Here is a 24093-nt window from a genome sequence, read left to right on the forward strand (position 1 = left end):
ATGCAGCGCCTTGCCGATGCGCACAGGCAGGCTGCGCACACCAGGCGGGCTGCCGGGAAGATGGAACCGGTGAGAATCCCTCCTGGGAGTCTCTGGACCAGCTTCAATGCCATGACCTCAGTCCCGATGTCGTCACACTGCAACACATAAAGAACGATCCAAAGTAAGACAAATGAGTGGGATGAAATTTTAGTGTACAAACTACAGCACATTAAACTTACTAGCACACATTTTAAAAATAATTTCGAATACAGACACGCACAAATCTCAAGCGTAAAATAGATGGAAAATACTGTATGGCCGTAACTGATTCTTGATATTTGAATTTATCTTTTACGAAATAAACCCGCGCGGCAACGCTGACTGTGCTTTGGAAAAACAAACGCCCATTAGGTCGCAGCCACGTTCTAAGTGGAAGCAGTGCACGTCAGCTGGCGACCATGAATAAATGTTTAAGTAAAAAAAATCAAATAAATTCCTTGTACCCTAAAAGTTTGAGAGCCGCTGTCCGGAGCAACCTTCAAGCAAGCTAGCTGCTAGCTACGCGGCGACACGAGAAAAGCGGATATCAAACATTTTCAAAAGCTGACAATTACAAGTGGTTAAGGAACGACAAGTGCTTAGCATGAATTAATTAGACACCTTCGCCCTCCAGTCACGCGGATAAAGAAGACGAGAAGTGATGTCGGGCGGCCGGTGAAGATTCGTGTCGTAACGCGCTTCCGTAACAGTGATTCGTGCGTTCATGGGAGGTTCGTTTTTCTGACAATTTAGCTAGTTCTCGGCAGTAACACGATTGTGATACGCAAAACACACACACGCACACAAAAACATTTTCTAAACTTTAGGATCAAGTCAAGGTGATAATCGAATGAACTGAGACAACATTCAAACTAAATGTTTGGAAACAGTGGAAATGGTGTTTTCCCCCACAACATTCGAACGCACCTCTTTGTATGGAAACATTTCAGCACTAGGGGGCGACAAACTTGGAAGTTCGGCGTTATCGTATTATGCGCGTTCCAATTTACGTACAGAGCGTAGTCGTAGAATGAGGACTTTCTTGTAATAAGTTTTTTTTTAATTCAGTTTTAGTTCCAGACCCATAACTGTATTTTAGCTGCCTCTATTAGGTGCTGTTTTACATCACTTGTCTAGTCAACATTTTAGGTGTGAATTATGACTCACTCCAATTGATTTTATGGTTTTTGCTCCATCCATTGTCCATGGACTTGTCCAGACTTGACAAGAACGAAACATGGTGGGATGCACAAACATTAGTTCACCATTTATTGGGAGTTGTCACTTAAGGGAAGCGCATGGCGAGAGGGAAGGGGGGAACCCAACATCCAAAGGGTTTTACCCGAAACGTTTATATTATAAAATGCAAAAAACAAGTCAGCTAAAACCGATGTGCCTCCGACACTGCAGAGAATTATTGCTTGGGCGTCTCTTACAAAACGGTTTATTACAGAACAGCTGAGATTGGCAAAACAGTGGTCATAGCTGACACAGTAAGTGGAAAAAGAATCTGCTGGCTTTGTTTTGCTTTGGCTTTAATCGTCCTTATCCTTGGCGCCGTGCTTGAGGATGCGCGTGAACTCCACGTAGTTGAAGTTGCTCTTCTTGTCGATGGGCGCCTCGCGGAACAGCTCGTCTACCTCGTCGTCCGTGAAGCGGTCACCCATCGTCGTGAGCAGCTCCCTGAGGTAATCTTCTGGGATGAAACCTGAACGAACCACGGCCGGCAATTCAATTTGTCGTCCATTATCACCCCGAGACACATTTAGTTTTTCTTGACTCTCTTTTTTTTGGTACCTGTTCCCTCTTCGTCAAAGCAGGCAAAGGCGTTCCTGATAACGTCCTCGGGGTCGGTGCCGTTGAGCTTTTCTCCAAACATGGTGAGGAACATGGTGAAGTTGATGGGTCCGGGAGCTTCGTTCATCATGGCCTCCAGGTAGTCGTCAGTGGGATTCTTCCCTGTGAAGCGCATGTGCATGCATATCACAGGATGGCCCTTAGGTAGCATTTACACCCAGCGGCCAACGGAGACAGACAGCTGCTGGCTGAACCGGTTTTCAAAGAGCTGCGGCTTGAGAACAAGTGCAGACAAAACGTGCAAGTTCCTTCTTGAACGAGATGATATTTGTGTGCTCTTGTACAAAAAAAAAAACAAAAAAAAACTTAATCTCCAAAATGTCTTCTTGTAACATCGGGAAATTGCTTTTGACCTCGAAACTCTCTCAAGGTTTCACATAAAAACAAGTTCTGCAGATACATTCTTAATTCTGCACACTGGCAATAACGTGAGATTAAAAACATGCATCTCCAGACATGTACACTGGGACAGACATGTAGACGAAAGGCGCAATTTAAAAAAAAAAAAGTATTCTATTTATTTATTGCCATATTGAGGCATCCTAAACATACGCGAGAACTCACCGAGCGAGGCCAGCATGTCGTGGAGGTCTTCCTTATCCACGAAGCCGTCGCGGTTCTGGTCGATCATGTTGAAGGCCTCTTTGAACTCCTGGATCTGCGACTGGTCGAACATGGCGAAGACATTGGAGGTGGCGCGCTGGGGGCGCTTCTTGGTGGTCTTCGACTTTGTCCGTTTGCTCGACATCTTGGCAAGTTCGATCTCTGCGCCGCAAATTCAAGAGAGACGCATTGAGAAACATCATCTGCTGCCGATCGCCAAGCGCCGTCTCCATCTCCGGTACGGCGCATTGCGTCCCTAGCGGCGTCCCCCGGCGGAGCTATAAATGGAAGTGTTGGCCGTCTTTCTAGATCGCTGCCTAGTGACGGGAGCAAAGTTAACGATGTGCGCACGGATGCCCTTATGAGGCCACGACTCCAATGTGGACGTTTAGCATTCCGAGACGCTCGCGGAAAAATGTGGAAATATGTGGAATGGGCTGCAACAGGCTCAGTCTTGACTAATGTGATCCATTGGCTTCTTACGGTGCTCTCATTTAACTTCAAATCATTAGTTTAGGGTCGAATATAACAATTTCAATCACCTGTTCGTTACTTGTAAAAATAATGAAAACCAGGTGACAAATTTAGGGTGACAAATGTCAGCACCATTTGGAAGAACACTGTGCTCATGACCTGCTTTTGTTTTTAAGTGTTCTTGGAGTGAGACAGTTTGATGGTGCAAACGTGATCGTGAGCAACAGCAACAATATTAGCACTGCAAATAATCTTTTTTCATTACTAATAAATGAATTCGATTAAATTAATTTGTATTTTTCTTGCCCAGCCCACTCATTTCACAAAAATAACATTGTTTATCACTGCTTCCCAAAGTAAAAGTTTGCAAGTCGTCTTTGGATTAAACCCTGAAAGTGATGTCATCCAAGTGCCCAGGTGCTCGTAATGTGAACATCACAGTTTACCTGTTTTCTGGGTTTATGTGACATGTTATAAGCAAGGTTCCAGGGCACTGTGACGTCAATGTCAGTAAACAGCAGGGGGCAGTACGACATAATGGCTTCCTGCCATTGATGGCAGGAAGCAGGTGCATTAGTCATCTTAATTCTTGTTCCATTAATGCTATGCCATGTCAAAATAGCGCAGGACACAGAACATATTCCAGCAAAGACTTTTTTGACATGCCTTCCGTTATGAACGCAGAAATGAGTTTTAGGGCGGCAAACCTTTTTTTGGGGGGGGCGGGGGGGGTGTCATCAAATACTCCTCACTTTGGTTGCGTTTTGTCTGAACAACCGTTACTGTGAGTGACCAACATTTTGTGATTATCCTCGATCACATTTTGCGACGTTTTATGAATACGTTCGAAATCAAGTCAACGTTTGGCCTAGTGGAAAAAGCACAACTACTCATGCAACCGTACACACTAGTTCAGCACGAAAAGGGAACTTTTACCTCGCCCTGAAAGCATCATTCGTTGCAAATAGGAACGGCCAAAGGCAAAACGACGCAATTTATAAGCAGAATGGAATGCGGCCCGGCCCGGCAGCCACACAAACAACACGACGTCAAGAGTAACTCACACACAGAACTACATCTCCCTGTATGACACAGCCACATTTTAAAGACAATTCCTTCGTCTGACTTGTCGTGTTAATTTGCTTTTGTTGTCGAAACAAACAAAGTGACGGCCGCTGCGAAAGCTAACGACAGCTAGGTGGCTAATCGTCTCAGTTTGGTTTTGTATCTTCTTCGTCGTCGCCAAACTAAAGCACACTTACTTTCCACTACTTTGTATGTTCAGTACTTCGAAATAGGCACTCGTACCGTAAATAACAGAGTTCTGGGAAACAAATGGCGTATTTACCTGACGACAACAAGCAAATCGATGTCAACTTAACTCGTCTTCTCGCAACCACCGCCCTTCACTTCCTGACTTGTCATCTTGGCGTAGGCCAACCGCTCGGGACGTACCAACTACAAACCAAGCAAGGGAGTCTCGCGTCGTCATGGAAATGTTACGACTTGTGATAAAATAAACACATCATATATAAGGTCACATAAATACACATAATATGATGGAAATATGCATGATTTGGAAAATGTTATACGTGGTTTTGTGACGAAAACCATCAATGTTTTGATATTTCACCCCCCCCCCTCCAACGCCAAGTGTAACATTCCCAACCGGGCTACGACGTTCGTTGACGTCCCTGGACATGCCCAAATATGGCAAGAGAAGTCAGCGCCACCATATTATGCAATAAAGCACCATTAAAACAAGAGCTAATCACCGTTTTTACCACATCTGTTGGCTCGTATTAACATCGAAAAAGGGTAATAGATGTTGAATGGGGCACAGTTCACACAACAGGTGGCACGACAGTCATCGCTGCGCACTGTGTAGGGAGGAGGATTATAAATCCAGGAATTCAACAGTAACATGAGTCAAGAGGTAGAAATGGGAGGCATCTTGTAATCCTTAAAGCTGTATTTCCTCTATAACATTGTACATTCAAAGCTTTATTTCAATCCAAATATTTACATGGAGTTAATTGTTTAATATTGTTTTCCACATTCCCTCGCGTCTTGTGGTTGTTTTACAGTCGTTACTTTGTCGGCCTCTGGCGGCCAATAGATGGCACTGTATCATTGTGCAGGTTGGATTATTTTTAAATTACGCGACAAAAATGGGCGGAAAGGTGAGTGACTGGTTAGCACGTCTGCCTCAAAGTGCAGCGGTGCAGGGTTCCATTCCGGCTACGCCCTTCCTGTGTGGAGTTTGCCTGTTCTCAAATGAATTATTACTTCAAACTACGTTCATGTCGTTTTATTAAACTGTGAGTGAATTTGGTGTCATTTTATTTTATTGTACAGTATCTACTGATGACATCAGCGGTCACAAATGAGAGTGAAACCAGAGCATTGACCTAAAGAGACTAAGAGAGAGTGACAATGATGAGTAACAATAGCCTTGGCAGCGGCTAAACTTAGAGGCGGCTGTTGTGCTTATGTGCTCTAGGCTCAAGAGAAAGATAGAAAATGCTCCCTGGGGGAGGTGACAGGCAGGCAGGCACATTGCAGCTTCACGTGTTTACAACAGCTGCACACAACAACAAACCAAAGTTACAACAAGCTGGCAAAAAAATAAGCAGGTACGCTACAGTGTACCAGTAATGATCCCCTCACATTCCAGCTTCTTACAGTAAATTGGCAATTTTAAAAGCTGAGGTAACAAGTCACTGGCATCGGGCGGAATTCTCATAACTGCCAAACCATCTCTTTTTTTCAGGAGACCCTTTCAACATTGCACCATCAACGAATGCAAACCATTTTCAACAGTTTACATTGTACAATACATCATTATTTAAATAGCGCTTTCACAACAGCTGATTGAGCAATAATTTGTAAAAACCACAGCCAGACATGTGGACTACGTTTTCCGTTGTAGTTAATCCAATTTTAAAAGCTGAGGTAACAAGTCACTGGCAACGGGCGGAATTCTCATAACTGCCAAACCATCTCTTTTTTTCAGGAGACCCCAAAAACAGCACGTTTGTTCAACATTGCACCATCAACGAACGCAAACCATTTTCAACAGCTTAGATTATACAATACATCATTATTTATATAGCGCTTTCACAACAGCTGATTGAGCAATAATTTGTAAAAACCACAGCCGGACATGTGGACTACGTTTTCCGTTGTAGTTAATCCAGGTTGACGGATAATGATGCGCTTTAAATCAAGCGCTGGTATTCACCTGCTTCTCAGACATTTATTGCTTATTGGTCGACGACCTGCAACCTCCCAATCATCACCCCCGCCTGCCCGTGCTATATTTACCCCTACCCAGGCCTTAAAAGGCTGCAGCTGCCGCTGGGACAGACTGACCGGCGTGTTTGTGGGGCGGCCGAGTATTATTTTGGCTGAGTGCACCGCAGTCTTGGTCACCTGCAGTCCCTGTTGTACCATCCTCGCTTCCTACCTGCTTGATTGTGGAATTGCCCTGAGCAAGTGACCTGCAGGGGGCGGTAAGTGGCAACTGTCCCAAGGACGAAAAAAGGTGAGTTTCTGGTTGGAAAGGTGCAGCATGTGACAAGTTGCCTGAATACGACCGGACTACTCGATTAATGAGACATGTTCGGCATGGAGGAACATGCGAGAAGCTGTCGAACGCTAACCCAGCAGAACAAAATCCGCAGGCACCCGCAAGCATGTCTGCCTCGGTACCGTTCTACCGCAAGCACCAGCGCAGCTACGACAGGGGCTACCGCTACCAGTTGGCCGGCAGGTACTCGGCCGGGACCAGTGGCGGCACCAGAACCAGGGGGTAAGAGACAGGAGCCCCCGCCCCATTCCCATGGTCTCCTCCCCTCTTAACGCTGTTTGCCGATGGAGCTCCATCCTCACTTGGGATCATCGCCATTCCATTCCATTCCATTCGGACCACACCTGAGCATTGCTTCCTGTTGACTTCATGCATGCAGAGTTCATTTGCATCATTTTTGCTAACATCTCCTTAAATTACAACGCATCATCGCTGTAGTGAAGCGGAATCCCCGTGGCTCCAAACATTTTCCGTGTTAAACTTTGAGGTCTCGGCCCATGAAGGATGTCTCTTACTGACAGCCTACACAGCAATCCAAGCCGCGGCAGCATGTCGGACATCTTTAAATACACTTTCTCGGAGCATGTAAACAGCTCAAGCGGTTTAGGTTTGTTAGCGCCACCTGATCTTTCGCCCGGGCGCCGCACCAAGTCCCCGGGGTGAAGAAAGGGGAGCTAACGATGCAGCGACCAGGTGCTACGTCATGGTGATATGCTGACTGTTTCGGACGTGATGGCTGTAGCTTTCTAACACTCACTAGAAATGAATTGGTGGTCGGGAATTTGTGGTTTTCAATATTTTGAGCCTTTTACTTTTGAAAGTAGATTTAGTACCACGGAGGGAGCTCCAAAGATGATTACTAGGATTATCTTTTTGATGACATCAGGCAAAAGACAATAGCAACACGCAAGGTTTGCAACTGACAGATAGGCGAGACATCATCTACGATCTCTACCTTCATTTGTCAGACCCCGGTACGCTAGCTAGGTTAGCATCGCAGTTTAACTCACCCATGACTGATTCAACATTCAGTTACGCATTTAATAGAAAAGACAATAAAGTGATAGAAAATACGGAAACAGGAATCTGTAAACTTATACTAGTCATGCAGAATTGGAAAAAAACTGAAAAATCGGAAATCAAATACGAAGATGAGGACATACGAAAACCAAGGTTGCATCGTACCCAATGAAGAATATCCACTAATTTAACGACACTATGGATTGCACCTTGTCCAGCTACATTGCTAAAGTGCATCCCTTATGCTTCAGCCTTGACTGGTTGTCGCAACCCGGACTGGACCCGCTGCCCAAGAGAACCAAGCCCTCCTACTTGGCTGTGGACCGTGAGAACCAAATCATCGGCTACGTGGTGCCCATGTTCAGGACCAGGTACCGTGTTCGGCTTTGAATCTGGAGGAGTTGTAAGCACGGGTGCTCACCACCAGCGCAATTGTCGCACTTCAAGTCAGGAGTTTGCGGAGGGATATTCGGATCACACCAGACTGCGGGACACTGCCGCCTACATGGAGCGCTGTGATAGGTTCACCAGCGGCCTTGAGATGGAGCGGTCGGAGCAGATCGCCAGAAAGGAGGCCATGCGCGAGTCGGCCCAACGGATCTCCTTTAATAAAACGGTCAGTGGGAATTTTGGGTGTGAAGCTAGCGTGTGTGGACTTGCAATGCGGGAGGAAATCCGAGTACACAAAGAACATGTAACTCCATTGAGGAAGGCAAGATTCGAACCCTGAACAGCATAACTGAGGCAAATGCGCTAACCACTAGACCACCGTGCTAAATCGGGATTGGTGATAATGGAGCCTACACGCAAGGGACCAAAGAACATGTAACTCCATCGAGGAAGGCAAGATTCAAACCCTGAACCGCATAAGTGAGGCAAATGCGCTAACCACTAGATCCACCGTGCTAATTCGGGATTGGTGATAATGGAGCCTACACGCAAGGGAAACATTAGTGTCCCTGCGTTATGCAGCCATTCATTAAGCTTGGTAACGGGACCCCCGCTGGACAAGATTTGTTTGTCCGGGCCAGACATGCCGCAGGGCGACAAATTCCTCAGGCGTTCTCCAAGTAAGCTCCACGTTTATCCCAGGGATGCTTTTGTATTGAGTTTAGGGAGGGCCTAGCTGTTCATAGGACGTTTGGGGCCCAACAGTATGCAAAAAAAAAAATAAATAAAAAATAAATAGGAATAATAAATAAATAAAATCGCGGTTTGGTATGAAATCAATTCTATATGACAGGAAGCACAATAGTTTGAAAAGTTTCAATTTTGACACTCATATCCTGCCAAAAAGGATATTGCTAATTCATGACATCCGCTAGGCAAAGGCTGAGCTGCAATGTGCTTGTTTGGAGTGTGAGGCTCGTGAAGTTGGTCTGCTTTTTTAAGGACATAAATGTTGCGGAAACAGATTGAATGGTTGGAATCATGATTCTGACATACTGCTAAAATGATCTCGCCAAACCATGACGTCTCCAAGGCAGAGGCTGAGCTCCACTGTGTTTGTTTATGGAGTTGACACTGTGTGTCCTAAACCCATTTTGTAACCTTTGGGAAGCGTACCAAATGTTTACACCCCCCAAAATTATATGGAAATCTCTTCTTTTTTGGAAAGTGCAACATCGACGGAGTACTTTGATTCTAACATCGCGCCAATAACAGGTCATGAAGTCGAGTAAAGGCTGATAAGACGCGTCACGTCATGACAGCTCATTCTTTTTGGTGGGATTCAATGGCACGTTCTTTTATTTTTTTGTAGCTCTACGAGCACGATGAACACTTCAAGCGCATGAACGAAGACAGCCTGTTGCACGTCCCGGAATTCATCATCAAGCCTCGCTCACACACCGTGTGGGAGAAGCAGTGCGTGAGGCTGCACTGTACCGTCAGCGGCTGGCCCGACCCCCGAGTCGTCTGGTAAGAGACACTCAACATCCCGCTGACTTTCATCGGCACTCATTTGAACCCTCTGAAATTTCTAAGTTCTTTCCTCTACCTCCTGCAAGGTACAAAAATAACGTGGCCATCGACCCTCTCGCTAAAGCTAGCAAGTACAAAATCGAGAGCAAATACAGCGTGCACTCACTGGAGATCAACAGGTAGGTGCCGACTGGCCCCAAATGTAGCCTTCTTCACAAGCATACAATTTACTTCGAGCCGCTTGAAACGCTTCTTTTGAATTAATGTGTCGTGAGTAGCTCCAAATTTGAACATTGAGCTGCATCTCATCACAAACATTCAATTGCTTGCAACAGAGTGATAATAAACAGAAGCCGCCTCCCCGTTACAAACACACAATTGGTTCCAGGTACCCGAACCTGCCTCGCAATCAATTTTTTTTTTTTAATTGCCGCTTGGAACTCAGTTACACTACACAGGAGTCGCTTCGTGATAACAACACACACTTGTAGCCCAATGAAGTGGCCGGTGCTGTCGTGGTCAGCATCTGGTGTGTATGAAATCACCACCTGTGTTTATTTATAGCAGCAGTATTCACATCGTTGGTATTATTGACATGGCGGCGGTGGGTGGGGGGCGGGGGGAGTTCAGGGTACGACAGAATATGTGCATTACCAGCGCCGGGCACCTGACGTTCTCTTCTTTCCAGCTGCGATTTCGAGGACACGGCCCAGTATCGCGTCTCGGCCATGAACGTCAAGGGGGAGGTGTCCGCCTTCGCCTCGATTGTCGTAAAAAGTAAGTCACGGCCAAGCCCTAAAAAAACATAATTCAACATCACAGTGTTGGGATGCCATTGTGATTAGGGGCCTTTTTGTATGGCATGCGGCCCTCGACATATGGCAAAGCACAGTATTGTGTTCCAAATGCAACATAAACATAGTAACCGCTGTCATCACTCAGGGTTCAAAGGGGAAGTGGACACGTTTCTGCCGGCTCCGAGACGTACGTATGAACTCAATATGTGGCTGTTTGATTTGATTTGCGCGACTGTATTTCATAGAAGTGGAAGAAAGAGCCAATTGTCACTGAGAGAGGGAAGATGGGAATAGCTTCTAGTGCTCTATTACCTGCAAAAAATCCAACCTTTAGTCATGAAAATGTATAAATAAAATGACAATGCAGTGTATTTTTTCGTTATTTACTTGATTTCATTGTTTCCTTGCTGCTGCTGCTGCTGCAGGGTCTGGTGTAAAAGGTAACTGGGTCAACATGGTTCTGGTGTGGCTAACATCATGTAGCCACCCTTTACGTGTGCATGGTCACCAACGCGATTATTTTAACCCATCAGTAGTTCCATTCGATTTACTAGACACAAGCAGCGTCTATTCTTCATCTGGTTTTCGGATTAAGATTAACCAACGCCATTCGTGGTTTTGATGTGGAGATTTATCGCCAGTCATCATCCTTGGTTTGTGTTGCCTCACTAGTTTTGCGCATGACCGCACCGAGTCTAATCACCAAGTAGCTTTTAGAAACGTCACTTTTGACTGGTTTCCCTTTAGATGGTCCCGTGTCCGAGTACGGCATCACCTTCCAGACCCACATCGTCGACAACTTCGGGGTGTCCTTCGGCAGGGAGGGCGAAACCCTGAGCTTGGGGTGCACGGTCATCATCTACCCAGCCTTGCATCGCTACCAGCCCGAGGTGCAGTGGTACAGAGACGGTAAGTACATTTCAACCCGACTCTTTTTAGGGACTTGCATTGACTTTCGTCAATGTCTCATCAATACAGGGGTTCTCCTGTCACCATCCAAGTGGAATCACATGCACTGGAGCGGCGACAGAGCCACGTTGACCCTCACGCACCTGAACAAAGAGGACGAAGGACTCTACACTCTGCGCGTCACCACCAAGTCCGGATACAAAACCTACTCGGCTTACGTTTTTGTGAGAGGTGAGCTCAAATTTGAAACATTACCATTATTGGGTTATGAAGAGGAACAATTGTGTTTTGTCCGTGAGGTGCACGCAGAGGGATTTTTACATACGTCATCTTTGACAATCTAGAATGTCTTAATGCAGGCAACTATATTCAGCAAACTTTATCAAAAGCAGCTTTGCCGACTCTGTCCCACGGAATCCAAGTCACAACATGACCTGCGGCATGTTCAACAATCAAAGTCTTTCTGTATGAGCTGTTGCTTTTAAATCTCTTCAGTCGAGACGCCGCACCATGGAAAAAGAGGCTGCGGAAGCTTATCATGGCGGGCCGCCCCTTGGAAACCATCTGACATTTCCAATCTGTCCCAGGTGGCGCCTGGTGGGAACACCAGAACACTCATCAGCCACTGTCACCGTCTTCTTCGGTCGCGCTATTCTAAGTGGCCTCAGATATGGAACGGTCCGATCAGATAATACAATAATTTGAGTGTCAGGCTCGAAGGGAAAAAAAGGACTGCCTAGTATTTTATTCTTCATTCCTCTATTTTAGTCTTTGAAACCGATGTAATTGGTCGATGGTTCCAAAGCTACGAGCCAGGTAACTGATCTTTCCGCTCTGTCCAAGATGCTGACGCCGAAGTGGAAGGGGCTCCGGGGGCTCCGCTGGATGTGTGCTGCCTGGATGCCAACAAGGACTACATCATCGTCTCCTGGAAGCAGCCGGCCGTCGACGGCGGCAACTCCATCCTGGGTTATTTTGTGGACAGGTTAGATCACAATAAAATACAGATCCTAACCCGACCTCTGATCCGAGCCTTAATTCTGCCACCGAGCCTCATTTTAACTCTGATTCCCACCGTGATCACTACTTAAGAGAACAAATCTGATGCTAACATCAGTCCTGATCTCTACCTTGCAATTTGTACAGGTGTGAGGTCGGGACAACACACTGGATCCAGTGCAATGACACTCCCATCAAGTTTGCCCGATTCCCAGTCACCGGATTGGTTGAAGGCCGCTCCTATATCTTCCGTGTGCGTGCCGTCAACAAGAGCGGCATCAGCCGTCCGTCGCGGGTGTCTGAACCCGTGGCCGCCATGGACCCGGCTGATCGCGCCCGCATGAGAGGTATCACGCTTCGGGGATTCTTTGAAACGGCAATGACTCGACAGAATCCTCACGATCTTGTCGTCAGGTACCTCGGCTCCTTGGACCGGCCAGATCATTGTCACAGAGGAGGAACCGGCAGGTTTGTAAGATCAGCCAAAAAGGGATTTTTCTTATTCAGGTGACAATGTTGATTGATTCCTTATGACTCACATGTTTTGACAGAGGGTATTGTTCCTGGCAGACCTCGAGAACTGCAAGTGACAGAAGCAACCAAGAACTACTTAGTACTCAGCTGGAAGCCACCTGGCGAGAAAGGCCTGGAAGGTGTCATGTACTATGTAGAGAAGGTAATCGAAAAAGTGACGCGCTTATGATCCAGTGAGTATGGTCAGCTTTGTGTTGTTGGGTCTCTTTGAGTTGCAAACCTTGCATGTTACTTTGCCGTGTTTGTTCTACAACAAAGCAGATTTCTTTTGAAAATGCAGATTTTGAAATGTCATTAGTTAAGTCTTGTCAAGTCATGTAGTTCAAGTCAGAGACTTTTTTTTAATTAGGTTTAACTAAGCAAGTCCCAAGTCCTTAAATTTGTGATTTAGCGATTCTGCTTTGGGTCAATTCAAGCGATTCAAGTCCCCAACCTCTCCTGTTCGACACAAGTGACCCTCGAAGGTACCAACCCCAAAGACGATGTTGTCATTGACTCCTTCCCCGTCCCCTCAGTGTGTCTCGGGCACAGACAGCTGGCAGAGGGTGAACACCGAAATCCCGGTTAGGTCGCCTCGCTTCGCGCTGTTTGACCTGGCCGAGGGCAAGTCCTACTGCTTCCGTGTCCGCTGCTGCAACGCCGCCGGCGTCGGCGAGCCGTCTGACCCAACTGAGGCCACCACGGTTGGCGACAAGCTCGGTCAGAAAATGCCCAGGTCACACACACAAAACCTTCGATCGCCATTCTTGGCTGTGACACGGGAAAATGTCGGAATCTGCAGACACTCCGTCTGCTCCGAGCAAAGTTGTACCCACAAGGAACACGGACACATCCGTGGTGGTATCCTGGGAAGCATCCCATGATGCCAAGGAGTTGGTGGGTTACTACATCGAAGCGAGCATTGTGGGCAGCAACACCTGGGAGCCATGCAACAACAAACCCGTCAACGTGACCAGGTAAACCTTAACTTCTAGTGGAAGTGCTTTTATTTGAGCGACGCACACACATTTGACAAAACTATCTTCCTGGGAAACGAGGACATTAATAGTCCATGTTGAATGAATATTTTGGGGGCGTGACTTACACAGGTATTAAAAACAAGCTCAGAGACATATTCGTTGCTCTACTGCTTTTGCGGATGGTTGTTAGTTCTTCTTGGAAGAATATTGATCATTTGTAGGCTTACCCACGTGTCCTAGATTGGATCTTACTATGACTTTAACTACATATTTTTAGGTTTATCTGCCACGGTCTGACGACGGGAGAGAAGTACGTGTTCAGGGTGAGGGCTGTGAACGCCGCAGGACTTAGTCAGTTCTCTCCGGAATCTGAGCCTGTGGAGGTGAAGGCTGCGATTGGTGAGGAAAACCACCACTCGGATGTCTTTGAAGAAACTGAATGGATGTTTATGGTCTAGCTTATGTGACGTACAAGATGTGACATCTGATCACCAGTGTTCTCTTGAGCCATCTCGCACTCCCACACTGTTCCACTCCACCGTGGTTGCACTCTGCCGCCATGTCACCGTTTATTGTCTGCTCCGCTCCACCTACATCCACCCAACCAAACCAAACCAAACCAAACCAACCACCAGCTCCCTGCACAGCCTGAGGCGGGTCAGGACTTTGTAGACTTCCTCTAATTTGGGTCAGTGTGATCCAACTCAGCGGTGGTTACAAACCAGCCCATGAATCACAAAACATCCTTCCCTTTCCTCCCCCCCCCCCCCCCCCCCCACTCCCCATTTCCTCCCTCCGTTCTGGGCACGCGACGTGTCGGCAAACCACTCCCCAGTGTTCAAGGTACCAGCGCACGGACCCCCATAAAAACCAGGCAACTAACCACGCTTTGTTGGAATGTTTCGCTCATTGACTTGCAAAAGTCTCAATCATACCGATGAGGGGCTTTCAAGGGGAGGTGCGGCAGTTTGCCAAAACTAGAGACAAAGAGACTTTCAAGCAAACTCATTAGTTCCTGCATTTTATGCTATTGTTTCATTGCCGATAGGAATTAAATACATTCTTTAATTAAATAAGATAAACCAAGTTCTTTCATGTCACGTCCTAGAGCACTTTTGTTGTCCTTTTGGTATTCAGTATGCTGTCGTATGCGCCCTGCAAGACCCCTTGTAAGCCTCTTCTGCCTCAAAACTAACATTTTTAGCCTTTAACTGTAACTTGGCTTGTGCCTTTTCCATATGTGAAGCCTATTTATTGCAATAATGCCAATGTATTTCTGAGTGGCAACATGGGAAATGGTCAAATTCAGTGAAAGGACACAAGAAAACCGGTGTCAATGGGAAATACATCGGCATTTGAGCACAGTAAATCCCCGCCGCAAATAGCGAAAAAAAAAAATATAATTAGCTTTAGTTGAACCTAAATATACCACAAGTTATGATGTCAAAACAGTTTAGTATCATTTCAAACTTAATCTTAAAAAATTGGCTGACAGATGATTTGACTTACAAAATATGTACTGTAAGACTCTTTTGTAGCTTCTTCTGCTAACAAAACCAGATTAAATTTAGCTCCTTCCAGACAACCAAATCTTAGCTGACGTCAACATACTCCCTTGAGACCAATGTACTCCTTTTCTACGACTCGGGATTTGGATTCCACCATGTGGCATCCTTGGGCATTTCATAAAGTGCACCAAAAACGCCAAATAGGTGATTTTTTTTTCTTTCAGCAACTAGCCGAGGATCAGTTCCAAAGAAAAATATCCGATTAGGTGAATTTGTCAATAGTGAATCGCAGAAATGTGGGGGGATTACTGTTGTGTATTTGTCTGCATGTTTTCATCATGTCCTCACATGGATGTCACTTGTCTTGGCTTCATTGTCCCTGCCAGTCAGATGAAGACATCGTTTAGTGATTGTTTTTTTTTTCTTCTTCATGCTTTTAATTGCAACTGTATATATATATATTTTTTTGCTTGTGTTTAAAAACAGTCTTTCTTGATTCTCTCTGATAACTCCTGTAGGGGGCGGCATCCCTCATGGTGTGTTGCCGGAGACGGGGCCGGGGGGTAACCAAGGCCGACTAACCCCGCACAGGCCACACTGGACGGGCCCGCATGATACTGTCCAGCTCCCCGCTGACACAAAAACCAAAGCTCAGGCAAACCCCGAGCTCCCCGAGCGGGAGTCCGGGGCAGCGGCGGTGGCGGCTAACTCCGGCCCCTTGGACAACAAAACCCAAGGGTCAGAGAGGGGCGGCCTGGGGCCGAGTGAGGTTAACGGGGTGCCCTCTGAGCCACCGCCGGGCTCGCTGTGTGAAGCACGTACTGACGTAGCAGCGCACTTAGGCTCACCTCGCGCCGAGGGGCCGGCTGAAAAGACAGCCGAGGGGCCCCCTGGGGCCGAGCGGGCATGCGGTTTGTCAGTAGATGCTTCTGCTAACCGGGAGGCGGCGAGGCCAGACGCAGGGGCTGAAGGTGAGCACGAGATAAGGACGGGAAGCGCAAAAACAAAGCTACCACAAAAACAACTCTCTTAAATAAAGCAATGGATGGGGAAAATCTTCAAACTTCTCTGAATCACATTTCACCAATGCAAAAGTGATTTCAAGTAAAAAGTCGGCAGGAAAATAAATCCCCAATTCAAGTATGCATACTGAAAAGTTCCTTCTATTTCACAACACTGCAAATGCCCAGTAGGTGGCGCACTCCTGTGGCATTCTCCAGACAGGTAAGTACGGTGAAACCACAACCGAAGGACTAACTCCCAAGCAGCCACACTTAGATGACATGCTGGCTTTCCACTCGAGGTGGCACATTGTCATGTTGCCCCTAAGATCTTTAGGCACCCCCGCTTCCCCACCACCACCACCACCACCACATGGATGTCAGATTATCACACGCTGCCAGTAACCAACTGCAACCTCTTTTAGGCATAACCTGCTCAGAAATGAGCGTAGTATCAAATGTAGCGATTATCTTGGTTTAGCACATTATAGCAGAACTAAATGTTTTGCGATGTAAACGTGTAGTAGTAAATGTGGCGCGAAACTACTAATTTGCAATTACCATTAGCCACTATTAGTCTGAACAAAAGAAGAGGAAGTTTGGAATTTTACATAACAGCTCACTTAGCTTAGCCAAGCATTCGAAAGCAGCGCGGAATGTTTCGATTGACTCTGTCTGAAGTTATTTAAACTGTTACTAGTTATTGTGCGGCTATTACTTTTATCATTAGCTGCTACTATTAGCTGCGCAGTCAATTTGTCTTCGCAAAAACACAGGAAAGAAGTGATTTACTCCATTAGAGCTGCCTTAGCTTCGTCCGGGTTCGCCTCTCACAGCATGAAGATGATTTTCTTTTTAAAGCTGTTCAAAAGGTTCTATCTTTACACAAGGACAGAAAACGTTAGCATCACAAAAAAACAGAAAAACAATGGAGGATTGTTAGCTAGGCTGACTTGAGTTTGTGTGTCTCACCTCAGCATCGCCTGCACCACCTTACGGCATCAGCGTGCTGGAGTGCGTACGCGACTCCATGGTGCTGGCGTGGAAGCAGCCGGCCTTCATCGGCGGGGCCGACATCACCGGATATTTCGTGGATTACCGCGAGGTCGTGGACGGCGTGGAGGGAAAGTGGCATGAGGCCAATATCAAAGCGATCAGCGAACGTGCCTACAGGGTGAGTCCCAAAATCGACTCGGTGAATTTTCTGACACCTCCGCATGGTGCGTGGATTTTCATTGAAGACTCTAAATTGTCCATTGGCGAGAATGTGAGTGTGAATCGTTGCGGATGGTAAAAGAGACTTTTTGTGTGGGCAGGTGACTGACCTGAAGGAGAACAGGAAGTACCAATTCCAGGTTCGGGCGGCCAACATCGCTGGTGTCGGGATCCCGTCGCTTCCCAGCGACACGTTCCTGTGTGAGGAATGGACCATTGCCGTTCCAGGTGCGAAGATCCACGCACAAACGAGCGTCCACACAAGAAAAAGCATAATGTTGTGATCGTAATTCTTCATTGCGCTAACATTTTTCACGTAACATTCCAACAAAAATGATATTTTATTTTTCTTCATTTTTTTTAACCTTTTTTGGACTCTAGGGCCTCCTCACGATCTCGAGCTGCGAGAGGTGCGAGGCGACTCCATGGTGTTGCTGTGGAAAGCTCCGGTGTACCAGGGGCGCGATCCTGTCAACGGCTTCTACGTGGACATGAAGGAGGCGGAAGCTCCGGAGGAAGCATGGAGAGGAGTCAACACCAAGGCCACGGGGAACACCTTTATCAAGGTGTTGGAGAGATGATAGCCATGAAGCTTCACGAAACTTCAAATCGTCTCTTCCTCATTGCCGGAGACAAAAAGATAAAAAAAACATTGCGCTTCTTGGTTCGGCAGGTGAAGAATCTGAAGGAGCAGGAGTCGTACGTATTCCGCGTTCGCGCTCAGAATCAGGCCGGCGTGGGGAAGAGCTCCGACATCTCCGAACCGGTCCAAGCCGTGACCAAGCCAGGTAGGAAACTGACGTGACGACTGGTTGTGGTGTGACGTTCAGCATCATCTGGCGTGGCGTCGCAGGCACCAAGGAGATCTCGGTGGACGTGGACGACGACGGCGTCATCTCTCTCAACTTTGAATGCGCCAACATGACCCCCGACTCCAAATTTGTGTGGTCCAAGAATTACGAGGACGTGGATGAGTCGGCTTCACGCTTGACCGTGGAGACCAAAGGGAACAAGTCAGGCTTTCACTCATGGACTCAGCAAAGAATGGACCCTTGCTCGGATGATGATTATGATTTTTTTTTCTTCTTTCAGGTCCAAAGCCACCTTCAACTCACCCGGAGAGGAAGACACGGGTATTTATTCGTGTCTGGTCACCCACACAGATGGAGATTCATCCAGCTACACCATCTCACCCGAAGGTAGGAAGGTGGTGTTCTACAAACAAAAAGCAAAACGTTTTTCTCTCATCGTCCACTCTTTCTCTCACGACATTTCATTCTCGTTTTTCTTGTAATTTACAATTCTCAGAACATGACTTCCTGTAACATGACTTTTCTTTTGTGTATGACAGAGATGAAGAGGCTGCTGGAGATCAGCCGTGATCACAAGTTCCCCAGTGAGTAGCCCCACTGCAGTTTTCGAGTAGAAGTCATTCAAGTGAATTATCCCCCACCCCCTCACTTTCCCGCCTTGGTCCTCATTAGCGATTCCCCTCAAGTCGGGTTTAGCTGTGGAGATGCTGGAGAAGGGCAAAGTTCGCTTCTGGCTGCAAGCCGAGCAGATTTCGCCCAACGCCAAAGTGGACTACGTGTTCAACGACAACGTTGTGACCCAGGGCGAGGTCGGGGGGCTGGACGGGAGGCAAATCCTCCTCCTCCTCCGTAACGTCTCTCTTTTAAACGCCTCTGTAACACCTTTCTTGTCAGAAATACAAGATGAATATTGACAAGAACACGGGCGTGGTTGAGATGACCATGGAATCGCTGATGCCCGAGGATGAAGGCACCTTCACCTTCCAGATGAAGGACGGAAAAGCCACCAATCAGTCCAGCCTGGTACTCATAGGAGACGGTGGGTGTCCCTAAGCATGAAATCAAATCGAAAGCGATCCTTCCACTTTACGTTGTAACCACTAGAGGGCAGAAAAGCGTGCAGATCGACGCAACCTGTGCTTTTGCTTTTTCAGTGTTCAAGGATCTGCAGAAGGAATCCGAGTTCCAGAGGAAAGAATGGTTCAGGAAGCAAGGTTTGCCGACATAAAATTCTATCTTTGGTTTCAATTGTCAGCTTTTTCATTTCCACCATTTTATATATTCCAGGTCCTCACTTTATTGAGTATTTGGGCTACGAGGTCACTCCGGAATGCTGTGTGGTACTCAAGTGCAAGGTGACACTTATACCCTATCTTGCTGGATTTCTTTGAATAATTAGCTGTGTATTTTTAGATGACACTGTTGTGTTGCATTCAAGGTGGGAAACATCAAGAAAGAGACGTCGGCGCTGTGGTACAAGGACGGACGGGAGATCAAGGCGGATGAAAAACTGGGCTTCACCGAGGGAGTCCTCAAACTGGAAATAGCTCAGGTAAGACGGCGATGAAATCGGCTTCATATAAAATGGATAAATATTGTTACCGTTCCCTGATTCCATTTAGAAATGACGTCTGGCTCAAACATGAATATGTTGAGAGATGTTTTGTTCACGAACTGTTTTATCGCTAGCAGCGGGCCGAATCCTTGTCCCTCCAAAGTCATCACTTTGCAGGAGACAACAAAAACGACACGTTTGTTCATCCATAAACTTTGCATTGTCAAAGAAAGGCAGCCATTCTCAACACTTAAGACTGGTCAATAATACGCACACACACACACTCACACATTTTGATCAGGAGTATGGATCTGTTAAAAAAGAAGAAAAAAAAAAATTACCAAATTTTGACTTTGGAACTTTCGGCCTAATGGCAGCATTACAATTGCTGTAATAAAAAAGCACATACATTTATTTTTAGTCGTGACGAAAGCACCTATAAGTAGTAGATGCAATACTTTATATAGTTTAGTCACTCAACCACTTATATATGCCCAAAAATATTTATTTAGTTGTTTTTTTTTAAATGCAGTGTCAAAAATTTGAATGAGTTATTCATGTAATATTTAATCAACTGAATCATTGCCATCCATTGCTCATGCATAAAATACGTCATCATTTGAGTGTGTTCATGTCGCAAGTCCTTTTTTGAATGTCAATATCATCGCCATGATCTGTGTTCTCTGTCTCTCTCCTTTCCCCTTTGATGCCTCATGCTCGCTCGCCCCATCGCACGCCACAATAATGCCCGTGCCATTAAAGCTGCTGTCACATTATTTTCCCACTGCAGCCCGACCCACCCGCCGAATCTGCAGACGACCATATCGGGAGAATGCTTAAAGTTGGGGTCACTTGCTGTTTTTTTTGCACGCTTGCTTGCTAATTATGCTTTTGTTCATCATTCTTTTCAGTTGAAACATGTTTGCTTGCTTGTTTGACTTTTTTTTTTTTTTTTTACTGCAATTAAAATTCACTTTTTGCACGCAACGCTCATCGCAATGTTTTCTATTGTTTTTTTTCTTTGGTTTGTTTTTTTTTGATGATATTGCAGATTTTCTGCGGCGTTATACCCATAATGCATTTTCTTGACAGATTTCCAAGAAGGACGCCGGCGTGTATGAGACAGTCCTGAAGGATGACCGAGGAAAAGACACGTCCAAGTTAAACCTGACCGACCAACGTATGGAAGTCCTTTTTTTTTTTTTTTTTTTTTTGTAACAATTTAGTATCATTCCTTACACAATCATCAATCTGGAATTCAATGCTCGCATGGAAACAGGAGATCAGAACAATTAGAGATAGTTATTTAAAAAAATAAATAAAATAAATAACTAAAAAATAATAATTTTTCCCAAAGTTATTACCACGCGCAATGGTTAAAGTTAGCCGTTAGCTAACAAGCTAATAGATGTGACATGGCTGAAGCAACAGGTTAACTAATAAACTACTACACAACATTATTGTTTCAAGTTAGCAATGAGCTAATACACATGACCTGACTGACGCTAATAAGTTACTCCATGCTACCTTTTTGTTATCAAAAAGTCAATACTTGTTAGCCGTAAGCTAATAGACATACAATATGTTTATAACTGCTAAACTTCGTAAGTCGATTAGTTTATTGAAGAAAGAAAAAATGTTAACTTGCTGAAGCTAATAACCCAGAAGAAGCTAATACTACTACATTATACAACTGAAATACTTTCCATGTCCCATTATGATATTGTTCTTTTCGAGTACTGGTACTCTAATTTGGATACTCATCATTCAGCTTTTTTTTTCTCCCAGGTTTCAAAGACCTGATGAACGAAGTCTTCAACTACATCGGTGAGATGGAAAAACTCCCCCCGGGCCATTTACAGTGACTCAAATGAACCGCTCCAATTGTGATTCGGCTTTTTGCAGCTAACTCGTCCACGCCGCTGAAGATCACCAGCACGGATCAAGGCATACGCCTCTACACTTTTGTCAGCTACTACAATGACCTGCTGCCGGTCACGTGGCATTACAAGTGGGTTGGCCCAAGAACACTTCAAAGCCAAGTGTGCCGACAATAGCGTGCGTGGCACGATGGCTCGCTTTGTCATATTTCGCTCTCTCGCGATGACAAATCTGGATTCAAACCCTTGATATCGGCCCCCCCCACCAGAGACTCACCCATCGCCTTCTCAGAGCGCCTGAAGAGTGGCGTGGTGGGCGACCAGTTGTGGCTTCAGATCAGCGAGCCCACCGAGAAGGACATGGGCAAGTACGCCATCGAGTTCAACATCAACGACGGCAAAGGCGGCCTGAGGAGAACCGTGGAGCTGTCGGGTCAAGGTTGCTTTGACTTCCTGATTTTTTTGGACTGCTTTTTGACTAGGCTTGTTCCTCCTCTCACCGGTGTCCGCTTCCTCTTTTGCAGCGTATGAGGACGCTTTGGCCGAATTCAAGAGACTCAAGTGAGTAGAGTGTCATAATTGCTGTGATCCCCCGCTTGGACACTGCTTAAGAGGAGGAAAACATTTGATTGACTTGTTTCATTTTTTTTCTTCAGAGCGGATGCTATTGCAGAAAAAAGTAAGTGTATTTCATTTATTCATTCACCCATCCCTCATCCACCACTTGTTCATCCAAATTTGTACTCGCCAATCATTTATAAGGTCATTCATCCACCATTTATTTATTCACCCATCATTTATCAACCTGTCACGGAATCATTCAACTGTCACTCATCCATCCATGATCCATTCATTCTCTCATGCATCCATCAAGTTTCATCGCATAGTGTTGCGTGTTTGACTGACTTCCTTGTGGCTGTTTAGATCGCGCCCGAGTGGCAGGAGGCCTTCCGGACGTGGTCACCATCCAGGAGGGCAAGGTGAGTGCCGCAAACCCTCAAGCGCATCACCAATCCCTCACATGGTGCTAATCCAATGACCCGACCTCCCACCCCAACATGCTCCTCTTCCCCTTCAACCCCGTGGCAGGCACTCAATCTTACCTGCAACATCTCGGGCGAGCCGCTGCCGCAGGTGACGTGGCTGAAGAACGACAAGGAGCTGACCTCGAACGAGCACTGCATCCTGCGCTTCGAGTCGGGCAAGTTCGCCAGCTTCACCATCACGGCGGTCAGCACGGTTGACACGGGCAAGTACAGCATCCTGGTCAAGAACAAGTACGGCACCGAGAGAGCTGAATTCACCGTAAGTGTCTTTATCCCCGAAGACGTGGCCCCCTGCAAAAAATGAACCAACTAAATCTCCTGCTGAATGTGGGTAGAGAAAAAAACAAAACAAAACAGCAGCAAAAATGTTACATTGATGCTGAGACAGAAATGGATTGATCACACGTTCACCAGATTGTTGTGTTGTGCTTGACTTGAAATGTGATCGTCAACATCCACTGTGCCTGTACCAATGTGAAGATCACAGGTTACCACGGCGACGGTTGTCACCTTCCCCGTCACCTGTCACAGCCTGTTGTGTTTCGCAACAACACTACCTAAAATAAAAACAAAAAAACAAGCATGTACTTCCTCTTCAAACTCATGTGTGTGTTGTCTCCCTTTTTCGTGAACTCGCCTCCACCTTTTCACCATCCACGCCCTTCACTCCCACTCCCGTTTACTGTAGACCAGCACCCACCACCAGCATGGACACAAAAACCACAATTGACAACTTTCCGTTTGATAGCGCCTGTAAGGTACTTGAGACTGCCCACTTTAGTTGGTGTCGATGAGCAAAATTGGTGTCAGGCGCTGATTTCTTTCCATTGACTGAGTTTTGGCCACTGGTGCTACGTAATGTTGTCTTTAGCTGGAAGTGACTGAGGGAACGCCCGACCTGGGCGTGACCTCGTACTTGACCGACGCTGAGGGTAACGTGGTGTTTGGTGCCAACACTCTCGAGGAAAAGATGAAGACGGCCATCACGGGGATGACGAAAGGTAGGAAGGTCACCATGGAGCCATATGACATTTTCCATCAAAACGTCTTCCTCCCTTTTACAGAATCCGCAGCGGCAGCAGAGAAGATGGACAACTTGACAAAGAAGCCAGAAGAAGAAGAAGAAGAAGAAGTCACTGTTCAAGAGATGTTGATGAACAAAGAAATTTAGCCTGAAATTCAGGACAAAATAGCACAAAAGTGTTTTGAGTAAGAAGTGTGGCCACGGTGCAAATTATACTCATATCACAAGGCACCGCTAAATAAAGTGCTTCATCTGAAGATATCTCCTATTATGTATCAAATATACAATTTCACTTTCGTATATGGTTTGGATGGATTGTTTGCGTTCACCATGTCTCACCACTCTAATAAAATAAAAAAAATAA

At 46.1% G+C, this 24093-nt stretch overlaps 2 protein-coding genes across 10 annotated transcripts; one reads left to right on the forward strand and one right to left on the reverse strand.

Annotated features, from left to right (window-relative positions):
* Positions 1-1262: 1262 nt before the first annotated feature.
* LOC109506905 (myosin regulatory light chain 2, smooth muscle minor isoform) lies at positions 1263-4409 on the reverse strand. Its single transcript, XM_019855938.1, has 4 exons — positions 4304-4409; positions 2443-2643; positions 1819-1980; positions 1263-1729 (listed from the first exon to the last, which is right to left on the reverse strand). The coding sequence occupies exons 2-4, from the start codon at positions 2624-2626 to the stop codon at positions 1557-1559; spliced, it is 519 nt and encodes a 172-aa protein (XP_019711497.1). The 5' UTR covers positions 2627-2643; positions 4304-4409; the 3' UTR covers positions 1263-1556.
* Positions 4410-6297: 1888 nt separating this feature from the next.
* Positions 6298-24086, forward strand: myom1b (myomesin 1b). 9 transcript variants are annotated; one of them, XM_019855922.1, is made up of 42 exons: positions 6298-6502; positions 6642-6769; positions 7819-7938; positions 8015-8183; positions 9330-9487; positions 9577-9669; positions 10179-10267; positions 10433-10474; positions 10713-10727; positions 11035-11196; positions 11266-11427; positions 12040-12181; positions 12343-12542; positions 12610-12663; positions 12747-12871; positions 13245-13428; positions 13511-13685; positions 13966-14087; positions 15715-16167; positions 17175-17371; positions 17514-17640; positions 17794-17978; positions 18086-18200; positions 18266-18425; positions 18505-18611; positions 18764-18808; positions 18897-19033; positions 19119-19263; positions 19379-19438; positions 19512-19579; positions 19663-19776; positions 20570-20620; positions 20872-20959; positions 21568-21606; positions 21685-21790; positions 21929-22098; positions 22184-22220; positions 22316-22338; positions 22584-22639; positions 22749-22964; positions 23577-23706; positions 23770-24086. In XM_019855922.1, the coding sequence occupies exons 2-42, from the start codon at positions 6654-6656 to the stop codon at positions 23874-23876; spliced, it is 5064 nt and encodes a 1687-aa protein (XP_019711481.1). In that variant the 5' UTR covers positions 6298-6502; positions 6642-6653; the 3' UTR covers positions 23877-24086. The 9 variants fall into 9 exon arrangements, with proteins under 9 accessions (XP_019711481.1, XP_019711482.1, XP_019711485.1 ...); XM_019855926.1 differs by having other exon boundaries at positions 6299-6502; positions 15715-15732; XM_019855923.1 differs by lacking the exon at positions 10713-10727.
* Positions 24087-24093: the final 7 nt, after the last annotated feature.

The sequence above is a fragment of the Hippocampus comes genome, unplaced genomic scaffold (genome assembly GCF_001891065.2).
Source record: "Hippocampus comes isolate QL1 unplaced genomic scaffold, H_comes_QL1_v1.1 scaffold451, whole genome shotgun sequence".
NCBI lineage: Eukaryota > Metazoa > Chordata > Actinopteri > Syngnathiformes > Syngnathidae > Hippocampus > Hippocampus comes.